The sequence below is a fragment of the Dendrobium catenatum genome, unplaced genomic scaffold (assembly GCF_001605985.2).
Source record: "Dendrobium catenatum unplaced genomic scaffold, ASM160598v2 fragScaff_scaffold_1320, whole genome shotgun sequence".
In the NCBI taxonomy this organism is placed as follows: Eukaryota; Viridiplantae; Streptophyta; class Magnoliopsida; order Asparagales; family Orchidaceae; genus Dendrobium; species Dendrobium catenatum.
In genome coordinates, this window is record NW_021319782.1 from 138,238 (window position 1) to 156,007 (window position 17,770).

The following is a 17,770-nucleotide window of genomic DNA, read 5'->3' on the forward strand; positions in this document are numbered from 1 at the left end:
ACCCCACGTAAGTGGGATAAAGGCTTGATGTTGTTGTTGTGTTGTTGTTGTGCGTTAACTCACTATAGTCAAACTTATTTTCACAATCTTCATTAAAAAGTTTAGCAAAATATCCATCCCTTTGTTGAAATATCATCTTCTAAGAAAAGTATTTTTTGATCTTCATCTTTAATACACTTCACTTGAACTAAATCCTTAACTACTCTACTCTTTGTTTGGCTAACTTATACATATATCTTTCTCCCTCTTAGTATATCTAATCTATTATATAAATCACTAAAAGCTAATGTCTTTGCATCGCTATTGCTTTCTTAGCATCCTTACGAGCCACTTTATATATTTCCCAATTATCATAATTTTTAAAATTAAACCAATTTTTATAGCAAAGCTTCTTATTTCGAATCTTTTCTTGCACATTTGGATTCCACCACCAACTACTTTTACTATTAGGAGCTTTTCCCTTTGATACTGCAAGGATATTTTTTGCAATATTCTTAATATCACTAGCCACTTTTTCCCACATAATATTAGCATCCTCATGCACAGACAAAATCTTAAGATCTAAAATCTTATTTCCAAAATATTTTTGTTAATATTCTTTAAATGCCCCCATCTAATCCTAGAAAATCATTTTTACTTTATTTTATTTTTATTTCCCCTTTATCTTAAAGTTCAAAACTAATAATCGATATTGTGGTACTAAATTTCACTCGGAATAACTTTACAATCTTTTCAATCTAAACGATTAGTTTTCTATAAGAAAAATAGTCAATCTGTGTTGTACTATATCCATTTTTATAAGTGATGAGATGCTCATTTCTTTTCTTAAATAAGGTATTAGCAATTGAAAAATCATAAGTTAAACAAAAATCCAATATGTGCTTGCACCTTCATCGTCGTTCCAAATCCATGGCCACCATGAATGCTTTTAAAATCATCTACCTCTCTACCAACTGTCCATTTAAATCTCTTCCAAATAAAAACTCTTTCTTCAAGAGGTATCTTTTGTATTAATTCTCTAAGTCATTCCAAAATTTAATTTAGAACTCCTATCCAAACCTACTTGAGGAGCATAAACACTTATAATATTAACAATCTTATCATAAACAACAATCTTTAAGCTATAATTCTATCTTTAATCCTATTAATTTTATAACATTATCTTTTAAACTCTTATCTATAATAGCACCCTACACACTTTCTAGTACGACTCCTCCCGAATACAAAAGTTTAAATCCTAAACTATCAATTTCCTTAGCCTTCTCTCCAACCCATTTAGTTTCCTGAATACACAAAATATTTAACTTCCTATGAATCATAATATCTATTAATTCCATTAATTTTCCAGTAAGGGAGCCTATATTCCAAGTTCCTATCTTAATTTTAGTTTCATAGACTAGCTTCTTTGCCCACATCCGTCCTTAATATGGGAACCCTTGCCTATTTAACACTGCACCTGGGCGCCGGTGCAGCGGCCCTTGCACACTTGTCACTGTATTCAGGCCATACAGCGCGTCGCTTCCAGGTGACGCCCTAGCATTAACACAATTTCTTAAAGGATTCATGTCATTATTGTTCGACAAGTTTTACGCTGGCTGTTGACTACCTAACGCAACCCTCCACTTTTCTCATCCAGGACTTGGGACCTGGCAACGGCAGTGTTAAAAGGCTCAAGTCTTGACTTTTATTCACAAACTAAAAAAGGCTCAAGTCCTGTACTCCACTTATGCATGCCACATGTCTTCTATAGCTTATTCTTGATGTAATCGACCTAAAATAGGAAAAAATTTGATCAAACCACCTTGTGTTTAAACACAAGTAAAAGCTCATGCATACATATCCTTAATGACTTGAATATAAGCATTATTAACCCCCTTGTTTTCTAGAACTCTACAAAGCACTTCTCTTGGAACTTTATCATATGCTTTCTCTAAATCAATAAATATCATAGGTAAATCCTTTTAATACTCTCTATACTTCTTCATCAAAACTCTCAATAAATGTATAGCTTCTATGGTAGACCTACCGGGCAAGAATCCAACTTGATTATGAAAAACATTAGTATGACATCGCAACCTATGCCCAAATTAGTATCATTAGTATCATTACAAAGAAATTATTTTATTTTAAATAATATTTTATAGGATAATGAGTAATAAACCATAAGCGTATTGGAATTTAAAGATAACATTAAACAGAATAGTAACATTCATGGAAACATCTTTAAATATAATAGATTATATTTAATAGATAGCACTGATATATAACAATATTAACATCTAAATAACATTGAATCAAACAATCTCTTAAACTCAAGATAGCTAATATTTTGATGCAAACAAAATTAAATGATATTGGCACAGCAGTTATATCAGTGATCTAAATAATTATTTATTTCAAAGTCCAATACCTTGCACTTCCGAGTTGGGTAAAAGTATCATGATCACCCGATTACACTATAAAATCCAAAGTCCTATAACTAATTCTATGTTTATTATCATGCAAACAGATGAATGGTATATATTTCCAGCGGCATACCATTGTGCATTATCTAATTTCTCTGACTTCTCCTGGGTATTTCAATTAGTTATTGAGGATTTTATGCCTTATTTAAGGAAGTTGAGGAACCTGTTCAGCTTCAAAAGTACACCCAATTCCCGAATAAGCAGAAACCTTGCCATTGATTTCTTACTCTACATGATAAGGATAAAGAATGGGTTAGGAGAGATTTTTCCAATTCCCATTTTCCTAATTATTTCAATTATTTTGTTGTTTGAAATTTAAGGAAGATGTTGTCTTCATGTATCTTATTGTTGAACGCACCAAGAGCACTACTTAGTGGACTCTTTTATCATTGAGGGTTCCCAACCAAGCAACCTACTTGGAGGAAGAGTTCCCTCAACTTAGAGGAAAGTATGAAGAATATAAAGTAATAGCAAAAGAGATCAAACAACATAAAAGGTAACCCTAAAACTTTTGTGATTCCTTTTAAGTAAGCATACGTCCACAGTCACACAAAAATTAAAAATTTCACTAAACTTCAGAAAGAATAGATTAAATATTACACTTCATATAAAGTTGGAGACATGGAGAAAGATATCACTTTGTCTAATTGAGAAAAAATGCAAGTCACCTAGTACGAAAATTAGAGCTAAACATAAAAAAGGAGATATTATTGCCACTCCAGTTACTTGTCTCGCTATTGCAAGTGTTCAAAGAAGAACTATTTCTTGTTATGCTTCTCTCAAGAACAAAAAAATAATAAAATTTCTTCCCTTAAATAAGATGATGAACTTCTTTGGTAAGCACCTGAAAAACATCTTCCTTCTTTTTCTTATATGACACCCCTCCCTTCTCTCTTATCCTCTTCCTCTCCTCTCTTAGTTGCTTTTTATTGTTGTGGGATACTATCTTTGAAAAATAATTAAGCTTATATGATCCTTAAATAAGATATTATTGCTTTTTATTGTTGTGAGATATCACTTTGTCTTATATGACACCCCTCCCTTAAATTTAATTAAGCTTGAGTTTAGTAGAAACTATCTTTGAAAATTAAGTGTGAATGAATTAATCATGTCTAGTCCAACCACCATATTTAAAATTCAAATGAAAATGAACCTTGACATGATGGCAACCCATGTTGAAAAAATACAGACCAAATCTTATCCATACAATCAATAAAATTTTAAATACACACTTAAAAATATTTTATTTGGAGTCTAAATTTCAAATGTATTTGCATAATAATTATGTCTCAACATGTCTCAATATGCTTTCATTAAATGTGAAGCTTAATTAAGGATTTTCAATACCTTAATCCATCAGCAACAAATCTGTCAAACTACCTCACTATTGTGTTGCTAATTTATTTTGAATTTTTCTATCATGCAATGCCTATCTATCCTTTAGAAGCTCCTTAAAAAAATCAGCAATAGAGTTCAATACAGGCTCTATTTTTATGTACATCAGACAATATACATGGTATCATTCCTATTTCCATGAGCTGCCACCATAGTTATTAAATCCAGCATCACATGACATTACACTCAACAACACAGAGTTCATTTCTCTTTTTTCCTTAAAGAGAACCAACAAAGCCTACAAATCTTATGTGCATTAATATTACAAGAGAATCGCTATCCTGTAATATTAAGAGCACTTAAAGATATTAAATTATTCAAATTTTTTAAATACATGACGCCTACAAATAACATAGTTATACTATCGCATGTCCTTAACTTTGCAATGTCTGGGCCTTTAATATTATACATAGCCCTATTTCCCATGTATGAATAACCACTAAAATTTAACTCACATATGGAAAACATATTTAAAATAAAATACATATAATTTATCCACTAAGAATTTGTTGATATCAAAAGTAGTCAATGCTAGTCTAAACAGATCCCTGAGGCCTCTCAAAAATGTATGACATTTTCCTCATAGTAGCTGAAATAATAATGCGCATATAGGGATAGGGAAGTGAACCCTACTTCATATTGCAAAATTATATTTGAACCATGAGTTAGATTAAAAAATTTATCTTGTTGAGCTAATATGGCTGACAGAGGAATAAACCAATCTCTGAATACACTCAAAAAATTATCCTATTGTATACTGGTGATAGGCAATAGTCTAAATTTCTCTCAATGTTGCACTTCCCATCATCTTGCTACCTCGCCTTTCAGAACAAAAGTGGCCAACACTATCCTCCTATTATCATGACAAACCATACCAATTAGGATTTTTCCTATCTTACATAACTAGTCTTCAGCTACTATTGAATTACTTACACATTTGAATGCTGGCGGTTTAAAAGTCTGGAATAGCCTCATATATTGATCCACTTCACTGTCACTAGCAACTTCAGATCTGGGCCCACTGCTGGTAGAAGATTTCTCTATAGATGTCATTTTATCCACTACTTGTGATATCATATGCACAATATCATGAAGTGTTTTAGACTTATCCCCTTATGCATTTCGCTTCTCTTAAAGCTTTCAATCTTCTTTTTTGTCTCTGTACCTAGCTTGGATGACTAGCCAATCATTCATTCTAGCAATTCCTCAGACATATTTATTTGAAATTATATATATCATTTATATAATAGATGTGATCATTTTAAAGAATTAAACCATATTATACATGTATGCTTGTTCAATTCTATTAGAATGAATGCACAGTTCAATCCAACCTTAATCAAACTTATAGCTCTATATAAATCAGATTCATTTAATATTATCCTACTTCATTTCTAAACCAAAGTATGCTTCCATTTGATTTGATTTATCTCTGATATCAATTTTTGCCGCACCCTATTATAACCCCCTCCCCCCTCTTAATCAACTTGGAGTGTAAAAAAAAGAGAATCTGAATAAATATATCTCTTACTAACACTCATCTTGAATTAATTCTATTGGAATCGGCTGAGTATGAAATGATCTATTCAGACTATCCTAACAAAATGCATTTTTCAACTTTAACAATTTATATACACTTTGCATATTTGAAAGCATATTCACAACTCATCAAATAAAATATATCTCTTACTAACACTCATCTTGAATTAATTATATTGGAATCGGCTGAGTATGAAATGATCTATTCAGACAATCCTAACAAAATGCATTTTTCAACTTTAACAATTTATATACACTTTGCATATTTGAAAGCATATTCACAACTCATCAAATAAAATACAGAGCTGCCTAAATTTGTCAAAAAAATTAACATGACCAGAAGTTTGATTGTACAGCACCCTACTCTAGCTTCTATGCACAAGCCAAAAACATATACATACAAAATGCCTGAACACTCCTACTTAGAGCCTGGCGGACTCCTTCCTTTTTCCTACAACACAACTACTACTAATGAGCTAAAACTCAAAGAAATACACAACTATAGTATAAGAAATAAGAAATATAAAATTTGTAGTCAAATGTAAATAATATTGGAATTTCTATAAGAATCATAAGCTGTATAAGAAATTAATTTATATTTAACTTTTCACATTTCATGTTCTGTTTACTTATCAATATTTTTAGCTAAATCATACGATAATTATAGGCTTTTGCATACTTATAGCTCTCTCATTAAAGGTCGGATCTGAATTCTCAAATTTTAGAAGTGAGAGTGCAGCTCTCATTCAAAATTAGATCTGAATTTCCAAGTTTTATAAGTGAGAGAGTCAAATACCTACTATAAGGTCCCTAAGGCTTATTTCATTAAGTCTTTCGTCTTTACTTGTGTGGGTCTATCCCCATAATATGATTTTTATTATTTACATTTCATTAAGCTTAACATTTTCATAAAATATAACATTATGTCCAGTATTTCAGCTAAAAACAAGTGTTGAACTCAATCGAACTAGTAAACAATTAACATGCTGGAAAAGAAGCAAATTGCTACCATAATTATATAAAAATGCTCTCATTTCCTATATTATAGAGTAGGTATCTCACCTTATTCTCTAGGGTATTTGGGTAAATTTGTTCCCCTCAAATACCCCGGCCTCTTTTCCTTTTATATATAACCTAAATAATACATTTTTTGTCATTTACAATGCATTTTAACTTAATATTAATGAAATTAAGTTAGTAAATCCATCCAAAAAGGCATGTAAATTTACCTCAAGTGCACGTCTCCTTCTTCAAACCAAAATTTTCTTTCCTCTCCTAAACCCCTTTTCCATTCTTCCCTTCCTTTCTTTCCTCTCGTCCTTATTGAATTCACCAAACAGCCAGAGCCCTTTTCCTTATTGAATTCAACAAACAGTCACTCTTTACTCTATTCCTTATTGATTTCAGAAAACACTAATTTCAGCAAACACAAATTTTAGTAAACAATTACAGCCGTTACCCACTTCCTGAATTTTTCCCCAGCAGCCATTTCAACCATAGCAGCCCGGTCCTTGCTCGCCTCCTGGTTGTAGCACGCCTCAAACTCCAGAGACTCAGGTAGGGAGGAATGAAGGAAAATGCATTTACTAAACTTAGTATTATATATATATATATATACATATCAATTACTAGCTAGTGCTCTTTCCACTCACCTTCCCAAATCACTCTCCGTCGTTGGATCAAATCCCCAAGGAATTAGTGACTGCATGCACGGGTGAGTGGAGGGCTGGCTACAGGAAGATAAAATCTAATTAATTTTTAATTACTATTACTTAATTACTTAAATTTAGATATTCTTAAATGCATATAGATATAATTAAGCTTATAATTTATGTATACTTCTATATATATATCAAAATGTTCAAAATTTAAATTTGGATTTAATGAAAATAAATTTAACATTTTTGTATGTGTGAGAAAATAGGATAAAATTGTATGCTTACTTTTTGGCAAACATTTTGGGTATTTTATTTGTTAAGGGATGAAAGTAGCCACCGTAATTATTCCCTAGAGGGAGAAAAACTGCTATATAAGGGGAGATTTGTGTTGTTATGGACCTTAGTCTATATTCCTCAACTTAAGCAGGAATTTCATGGGAGCGCTGTAGGGGTCATTCGGTGGTGCAAAAGAAGTACAGAGGTTGGCGGCAGAGTTGTATTGGAAAGGGATGCATAAGAATTTGGAGGAGATCGTGGCTAGATGTGAGGTGTGACAGAGGAGCAAATACATAGTCATGGCTCCGGGAGGGTTACTAAAACCTATAGGTCTTCCGGACATAGTGTGGCAGGAGGTTATCATGGATTTCTTAGATGGGCTACCCAGGTGTGAGTTTACAGTGATTTTTGTGGTGATGGATAGATTGATCAAGTATGAACATTCTATTCCCCTACGACATTCGTACACGGCAGTGATAGTGGCAACGACATTTATCAGGGAAGTGGTTAAATTGCATGGAATACTGAAATCTATAGTGTCCAATTGAGACAAAGTGTTCCTCGATCAATTTTTTAGGAGCTATTCAGGATGTAGGAGACAGTATTGAAGAGGAGCACCGCTTATCACCCCCAAACAGCCGGGCATAAGGCAATGATAAATATGAGCCTAAATACATACCTACGATATTTTGTTTCAGAGACACCTCAGCTGTGGGTCAAATACTAATATAACACTTCATATCATTCAGCTTTACAGATGACTCATCTAAAAGAGTTGTATAGGAGGGACCCTCCTGACTTTATGCACTTTGACCAGAATAGCATACTAGTCTCGCCGGTGTAGTACATAGAGGAGAGGGATAGGTTGTTAGTCATATTAAAAAGGCATTTGTTGATGACCCAGCAAATCATGAGGATGAAGGCATATATGCACAGGAAGGACATGTAGTTTGAGATAGGTGATAGGGTACTTGAAGCTTCATCACTACAGACAAAGGGTGGTAGCTAAAAGAAGAAATGAGAAGCTAGTCCCAAGGTACTTTGGGGAGAAGATTGGAGCATATGCTTATTGATTGAAGTTGCCCCCAACGCTATTATACATTAGGTGTTTCATGTGTCACAGATGAGGAGAGCTATCGATAATCATGCATCAAGTTCAGAGTTACACATGACACTAACAGAGAATTTGTAGGTGGTGTTGGAACTAATGGAGCTGAAAGGGGTACATGGAGAGGAATGGATCAAGAAAGTGTTGATTAAATGGAAGAACATACGTAACTATGGCACCACATGGGAGCTGTATGAGAGAATGAAGCAGTAGTTTCCGTCTTTCCACCTTGAGGACAAGATGGGTCTTTGAAAAGTTGGTATTGATGGACCGGTCAAGGAGTGAGATTTGATATGTATTGTATGCCTCAAGTAGGTTATTGATCCTAGGATTCAGTTTTTATAGTTAATTTGGTTGAATTTAGAATTGCTTAGGTTGAGAGGGCAGAGGACTATAGCCGACAGCTATGAATTTGGGAGAGTTGGATCTTCCTCTCCAATTGAAGATCCAATTGTATCTTGTGTTTCTTTCAATAAAAAGTGTTCTTGTGTGTTCTTCATATTTTTCTTGTTGTAATTTCCTGATTTTGTTGAAATTGCATCCACTTCCTATCAAAAACTTGAGTAATAAGGAGTCTTCAAACATCAACTACCTCCCATATAGACGCACTGAACTTCACCATAAAAATTTTGATAATAGAAATGGATATTTTCATTACATTTATACCACTTAATCAAATAGTTTATCTTCATCTTTTATTTAGAGGTAAATGACCATGTAGTTAATTGTACAATAATAATACAAAGATTATTAAAAGGAAGATCTGTATAGCATGGTTCTTCAAGTGCTAAACAACGTATAGACAAAGAAATCTCAATCCATACCAAACAACTAAAGTACACAAATAAAACAATAAGGTGGCCCAAGGATCATAATATTTTTTAGGAGAGTTATGGAGCAGTACCTATGCAGGAACATCATGAATACGTACTGAAGGAGGTATGGTCTAAAGTCATGTAGTCACTCAATCGTCAACTGTGAACAGCTTACACAGAAGCCGAGGCATTCGATTGCTACTGACATGTGAGAAGTTCGGATAAAATTTTATTTATTCAATTAGAACATAATTTCATTCAGAGATCCTTCTTAGTAATGTATTAAAACACTTGCAGGCATTTAATCAATGACACAGATCATCTTGAAAGCATGCTGCGATGGAGCTATATTGAATATGGTATTTGATAAGAAGCTTCTTTTGTTATGGTGTAATATGTGCCTTGTGTTATGGTATAATAACACAATTGTTTTGTTTTACTTGTTATCTTTGTTGAAGTACATTTACATTTTATGTTGTATTTGAGAATTGAATAGCTCCAATTTTAACTTGGGCAAAATAAATCTTAGTTGACTCATTCCATCATGATTGAAAACTGTTTATCTTGTTGGCTTATTCTGTTTAGGTCTAACTTGGTTTAGCTACCTCATTTTGGCAAGAGAATCAAAGCAGTCATTGTTTATGTTGTGTTGGAGTAAAAGCAGATTAAAAAATAGCAGCCTTTTAATTACATCTTATGGTTCATAAAATGTGCATTTACACAATAATTTGATTATGAGATAATTAAAGCTACTTGAAGTATTCCCGAATTTGTTAAAAATCATCCTTCTTGGCAGCATGTGCTGCTCTCAGATATGGAAGTTCTTCCCCAGCTCATCCAACATAACCCTTCAACCATCATGAATGCACAAATAATTGCCTTGAGTCCTGTATTACATTGCCAAATAATTTCACAACATTTAATAGCTATAATGCCAAACAGTTTTAAGGATTTAACACGCTAAGATTTAGTAAATTCTGATTTACAGGATTTATTATGTCCTACTAAAGTTAAATCCTGATTGATGCCAAACAGGCCCTCAGAATTTAGAAAATATGGATTTCCTGGATTTGCAAAATCCAGCTTAAGATAAATCCAAGTTGAATTCAAGCATTCACTTATTTAATAATATCATCTTGCGGTTAATGGTGGATTTCTTTGATCTAATAGCAACAGTTTATCCTCACTAGGCTGCCGTTTTCTCCATTACTTTCATCTTTTTCTCTGTCTGAATTTTGTAGTTTCCTACTGTTGATGCAGCAATTGATTCTCATAACGTCAAAACTTTCCTAATCTTCAAATGATCGTAGCCATGGCTTGACCATACAATGTTAAATAACAAAAACAAAGGCTCGAGCTCGATTGAGAAGAATTTACCTGAATGGTTCTGCCTTGCTGAATAGGGATGGCCTCAACATGAACAAGCTCGCCAAGCTGGGCTGCTCTGATATGGTTAGTGGAGAGCTGGACGCCAGCGACGCGTTTGAAGCCGGAGTTAATATATGCACCCATGCTCGCCATGCCCTCCGCTATCATCGCTGTCACGCCGCCGTGCAGAACCTTGAACGGCTGATCGACAAACAAGGGGTTCCCCGATTTCGTAAGAGTAATAAGAAAAAATATTGAAATTTCGTAAACACAATACAAAGAAATGCCTGGCAGCATGATTCAGTGATGGTGAGGTGGCCGGTGAGCCTTTCCGAGGAAAGGAGGTCGTATTGAAAGCCCACGGCGTGTAGAGGGCGGTCGAGCGACGCCGTCTTGGATGGCGGAGGAGATTTTCCGGTCATCCTGGCGGGCTCTCGTTGACGATCGGGGAGAAGCAGGCGAAATGGAAATGGGTGAAGTGAATCGATGGACTTGTACGCTCAGATAGACGTCAGCTGAGTGACCAGATAAATTATTTTCTCAGATTGGTTTTACCTTATAATTTGCTGTTAAGCTGCCGTGCAGAATGCTCCTTATTTGATCTTGTTGGTGGATTATTAGTCCGAGTTTTTCTTTTTTTAATAAACACTTTTATTTATGAGTGAATAATAACAACAAATTTGACTTTCTCTACATTATAATTATACATCATCATCAAAATTTCATGATCGGGCATGAATCTCGAGGTAAAATTAAATTAGAAACTTCCAAAATTAAAATTGGGACCATCCAAACTTAGATTTAAGGGAATTTATATTCAAACTGAACGTCTCGAAAATACAAACCTAACGACACCAAATTCGACTCAATCCGAGCACAAATGGGTCCAGAACAAGAACACGAAGCGCTGTTGGAAGTTCAAACCACAATTTGGATTACCAAAAGGATTTCAAACGTGGCATGCTTATAAATGAATCGAGTGGCTCGGCGAGACAAATCAACCGAGCCCAAATTCATGGAATTCTGACGTGATTAAGACCTTCAAATGTCTAACAAAAAGTCCATGATCAAGGGAATCAACATCGGTCGTCCATCCAAACCAGTCCTCATTTACCCTTGATCTTCCTCTTATTTATGGCTCATGCCACTCTAGGAAATCTATAAATAGATCCCTCCTTCCTCTTGAAAAGATAGAGATCGAAGATCGCTCTTGCCTCCATGTCTCCTCGATCACCGCCTAGAGTTCCGTCGGATCATCACTTGAGGCTTTGAACTCCGCCGAACCACCACCTGAGCCTCTAAGCTCCGTCGGACCACCACGTGAGGCCCTGAGCTCCATCGTACCACCACCTGAGGCCCTGAGCTCCATCGGACCACCACCTGACGCCCTAAGCTCTGCCAGACCGACACTTGAGGCCTTGAGCTCCATCAGACCACCACCGAGGCCCTAAGCTCCACCGGACCACCACCTGAGGCCTTGAGCTCGATCGGACCATCACATGAGGCCCAGCCTTCTACCAGACCACCACCTAAGGCTCGGATTACTGCCCGACCACCACCTGAGGCCTTGACTTCTATCAAACCACGACCAGGCTACCAACTAACGCCTTATTTTTAAAGTAATGATGGACTTCTGCCAGACCATCAAGTGACGTCGGACATTCAGCCCCATTTGTTGTTAGATTTCAAACATACGATTGACATTTATAATTTGATCGCCCTCATGGACAAGTCAGCCCATTGTAATATACCCAAACACTAGTGAAATAATTTCAGACTGGGCCAAACCCTATGATTTTTCCCCTTTCTAAGGTTTTTAACACCAAAATCTTATTTTCCATATATGTGAGCTGGATATCCATGCAAATGCTAAGACATAGGATTTTAACTCTATCGACGTATATATTCTAGCCCGCAACCGTTTGGCACCGTCTGTGGGAAACTCTATCCCACTATCCTAAGCACCACTTTGATGGCCAACAGGCGTGGCAATTGCATCTTGGGAGCCTCTCTCTCTAATTCACACCAATTCATAAGTCACTCTATGATTCATAAACACCAAGTATCTGCCTCTTTTAATCTTTGGGGGCAAAACGCTGCTGGAGAAGGAATTTCAAGACCTTCCCTAGAAGACCACATTAAAAAGATGAAGGAATCTTAGAATGAGATCTTTCAACTCCTGCGAGAGACTCGACAACTAACACTAGTACCACAAGAAGAGATTTTTCTCCCTCGAGATCCACCATGGTTTAAAGATAGTCAACCCAAACATCTTTACATCGAGATTCCCCTTCCTCTACCAAGGATGCGTCCTCCGACACATCAAGATAATGAGCTTGCTGACACAACAAGCTCTACCCATCCTTTATGCGCAGGTCTCCAACCTCGTATTCCTCTAGACATCCTCGAGGACTTAGCCCGATAGCACATTATTGAACTCCCTCATAATTCCTTACATCATGAATTATAAACATTGGTCCGAGAAGAGTTCCTTGTGGGAGGTGTAAGACAACCTCATCGTTAGTGAGACTTTCAGGAGTCATCATCTCTGACCGAAGCCATCCTTCAATACCCCATTCTTGCATGATTCAAACTACCAAGTATTGATTCCTAAGATGAGACATCTGACCTGTATGAGCATATCGATCATAATAGGACCATCATGCATATCTAGCGAGCCTCATATGCGCTCCTATACCAAGTTTTCCCTTCTACCCTCAAGGGACAAGCACGAATGTGATTCTATTCACTTCTAGAGTGAATAATCTTGACCTTTGTCAAATTTACCAAAGAATTCATTGAACAATTTATCGCCAATCGGAGAATTGATAAGGATTCTTCTCACCTTTTAGGGATTTGCCAAAATGAAGGAGAATCACTAAGGGAGTATTTTTATCAATTTTCAATGGAAGCTCGACAAATTCTAGGAGTAGATCCTGAATTGCTAAGAGGAGTTTTCCTTGGAGGACTTCATTCTAGTCCTTTTTACTTGGCCCTTATGTGAGATATAGCTCCCTCATATGCCGACTTAATCCATCGTGTGGAGGCACAAATATCTATAGATGAAGCCATCATTACTCACTAGAAATAATTTAAGCAGGCTTCTAAAAAGCATAAAAATGCTCCTACAATGTATAACTCATTCTCACAGTATAAGAAATAAGGGAAGAATAGTCTGCCTCCATTACCATGACACGAGTTTGGATAAGAGAAAGAGTATACACCTCTCAATGCATATAGAATAAATGTTCTAATGGACATTCAAGATTAATAAAATATTAAGTGACCTAATCCTTTGAAGTCGAATACAGTAAAGCAGGATCAACACTATCATTTCCACCATAGTCGTGGGCACACCATTGAAGTCGGTAAGCCACTCAAAAATGAAATTAAGACTCTTATCTAACAAGGCTACCTTTGACAGTTCATTTAGGATTCACCTGCTTGAGATGAGACTCATTTCACTGGGTGAAAAAATCAACAACAAGAAATGCAACCATTGAATAATATTTAAATGGTTAGTGAGATTAAATAACCATGCAATTTGAGCCATTGTGTTAGTATTATTACTTGTCTTATGTCATTGTATATCTCTTTTATGATAAGTTGGGTGTCACTCTAATATCCATAGTATTTTCTTCCAAGTTAAATGGCGTGTTGTCCCTATATGTATATCTTATGTATTATGTATGGTGTAACTCTTATATCTCTAATTCATACTAAAAACTTATTGTATTGTCTTACATAATATAATAATGTGTTATTTACTCCGTTGTGATATTATCCCATTCTTTAAAAAAGATAACAAATTATAATAAAAAATTGCAAATGAATATAATATCTTTACCCTTGATTTGAGAAATATGCAATCTTTATTGTGTCTCAATCATTGGATGATAAATCCCAAGGGGATTCGATCCTACCTCTTCCAAATAGGTTAACGTCATTGAGTAGATCTTTAACATAAAACTTTGGATAGGTCAAACATCCTAGGAGGATGTCAAGCAAATCTTAAATCCTTAATTCAAGAAACACATAATCTTTATTGTGTCTCAATCACTGGATGATTGATCCCATGCGGATTTGATCCGACCTCTTCTATATAGGTTAACATCATCGAGAAGGGCTCTCACATACAAATTTGGATAGGTCAAAAATTCTAGGAGGATGTCAAACAAATATTAAATCCTTGATTCGAGAAATACACAATCTTTATTCTGTCTCAATCACTGAATGATCGATCCTAGGGTGATTTAATCCGACCACTTCCATATAAGTTAATGTCATCGAGTAACGCTTTTATATATAACCTCAGATAGGTCATACATCCTTGGTGAATTCTCTCGACATATTTCATATAGGTTAACATCATCGAGCGACGCTCTGATATACAACCTTAAATAGGTCATACATCCTTGGTATATTATCTTGACCTCTTCCATATAGGTAAACTTTATCAAGCATTTATCTAATATACAATCTCGAATAGGTCATACATCCTTGGTAGATTCTTTTGACCTCTTTCATATATGTTAATTTTATTGAGCAATGCTCTAATATACAACCTTGGATAAATCATAAATCTTTGATGAATTATATTGGCCCACACTCTTCTACCAATCGTCAAACTTATGCCCATCATCGGACTTCTACCCATTTGCCAGACTTTTATCGGGCTTCTACTTGATGCAAAAATTTTACCCATAATTGGGCTACTACCCGTCATCGAACATTCATCAGGCATCTACCTCATGCTAAATTTCTACCCGTCAGCAAACTATTACCCATCACCCGACTCTCATCGAACTTTTACCTGACATCGAATTTCTACCAAAAGCTAAATTTTTACCCAACGTCGAGCTACTATCCGTCATCAGGCTACTACCTGTCGTTAGAATTTCATCGGGTTTCTACCCAATGCTGAATTTCTACCCATCATTGGGCTACTAGCCATCGCTAGACTTTCATCAGGCTTCTACTTGATGTTGAATTTCTACCAATAGTCAGACAAATACCCATCGTCGGACTTTCATCGGGATTCTACCCGATGTTGAAATTCTACCCATTATCAGGTTATTACCCATCACTAGACTCTCATCAGACTTCTACCCGATGTCAAATTTCTACCTGTCGTCATACTCTCGTCAGACTTCTACATGACGTAGAATTTCTACCCATCGTTAGGCTACTACCAATCACCGAATTTTCATCCGGCTTCTATCTGATGCTAAATTTCTACCTGTCTTCGGACTACTACCAATCGCCGGACTTTCTTCAAACTTCTACCCACATCGATTTTTGACCTGAAATTGAATTTTTACCCATTGTCGGGCTACTACCTATCATCAAACATTTATCTGGTTTCTACCTAACGTCAAATTTCTACCCATCATCGGACTACTACCTATCGTCAAACTTTTATCAGGCCTCTACCCGATTCTGAATTTCTACACATCATAGGATTTTCATCGAGCTTCTGCCATACGCTGAATTTTTACCCATCATTGGACTCTCATCGAACTTCTACCTGATGCCAATTTTTTTTCCCATCGTCGGACTACTACCCGTTGCAGGACATACATCGAACTTCTACTCGATGTTGAATTTATACCAGTTTTTGGACTACTTGTTAAGATAGTTGCTATTTGCATGCATTACATTTTTACAACTTATGAAGTTTTGATGATTCCAAACATTATTATTCAAATGTGTAGTTATCTCCTAACATTTTTAGAAAAATTATATTTGCTCTTGTGTGTACTAACATTTCAGGGAAAAAGAACTCCAGACTACAAAGACTTCAAATTAAAATCAGCATGAGATACCTTGAAATTTTTGAAGCTTGCACTTTGCTTAGAAATCAAATTGAAAGGGAGTGATTGTAACTTGAGTGAATAAAAACATGCACACACAAATAAGGAGATCATATTAATTGATCGTACAGGACGATTTTCGTTCGTACTGGGCGATCAGACAGTTTATCTCCTTATAGAGCATATGAAACGTAATAGGAACTTGCTCTTAAAAATTTCTAAGTCCTATTCGTCCAAGACGAAATAAATTTTCGTACAGTACGATTGGCTCTCTGGAAAATTTTCGTCCAGACGAAATTTAAATTATTGTACAGTACGATTGGCTCTCTGGAAAATTTTCTCCAGACGAAATTAATTATCGTACAGTACGATTGGCTCTCTGGAAAATTTTCGTCCCAGACGAAATTAATTATCGTACTCAGTACGGTTAGCTCTCTGGAAAATTCTCGTCCAGATGAAATAAATTATCATCAGTACGATTGACTCTCTGGAAAATTTTCGTCCCAGACAAAATGAATATATCGTATCAGGATGATTGTCCTCTGTTAAAAAATTCGTCTAGACGAATCAATTTTCGTCAAACGATTAACCGACTTAGGACAGTTTTTCAGCAGTTTTAGATTCGACCTTTTAATAACCGTTTCGTTATCTTGGACGAACCTATTCGTACAGGACGATCAACTGCTACGAAGACCATTCTTGTAATATATTCATAATAGGTCTGTTTCAGATCGTTTTAAGTAAAATCGTCCAGGACGATCCACGATCATACAGGACGATCCACTGCGTACATAATGAATTACTTGCAGTTTTTTTGGGCGGTTTTTCTTGTCCTTTTTGTATAAATAGCCCAATTAGACTGCCACCAATCTTTTTGTCATTTTGATCTTCGTGGCCTCTTGAGAGAATAGCCAAGGAGAGAGTTGGAGAAGCATTACAAGGGAGGATTCTTACCACTGGAGCGAGAAAGGCTTCACTTGGAGTTCAAAGGTAGAGTCTCTACTTGTGAATTGAGGATTACTTCACTCTTTTCTTCTTCCTTCTAGATACTTGTGAGAAGATCTGTCAAGGAGATCCGGTTCTCTGCCGACACTTGGAGAGTGTGAAAGACGACAGGGTTCTCTACCCACACTAGGGAGGTGTAAAAGGACGAAGGGTTTCTGCCCATACTAGAGAGGTGAAAGGACGAAGGGTTCTCTGACCACACTAGGAAGAGTGTGAAAGGATGAAGGGTTCTCTGCCCACACTAGGAAGGTGTGAAAGTACGGATGGTTCTCTGCCAACACTGGGTATTGTTGTAAAAGGACGGACGGTTCTCTGCCTGCAACCGGGG

The 17,770-nt window shown here is 35.9% G+C and overlaps 1 protein-coding gene across 1 annotated transcript in view; it reads right to left on the minus strand.

Moving 5' to 3' along the window:
• The window catches only part of LOC110095853 (1,4-dihydroxy-2-naphthoyl-CoA thioesterase 1), a 41,497-nt gene extending 30,335 nt beyond the window's left edge, over positions 1-11,162 (minus strand). Inside the window, exons 1-2 of the mRNA XM_020821561.2 lie at positions 10,912-11,162; positions 10,634-10,825 (exon numbers count right to left, since the gene is read on the minus strand). Coding sequence (XP_020677220.1) covers positions 10,634-10,825; positions 10,912-11,046 — 327 coding nt within the window. The 5' untranslated portion in view covers positions 11,047-11,162. The remainder of the gene's footprint in view (positions 1-10,633; positions 10,826-10,911) is intronic.
• Between the last annotated feature and the right edge of the window lie 6,608 nt (positions 11,163-17,770).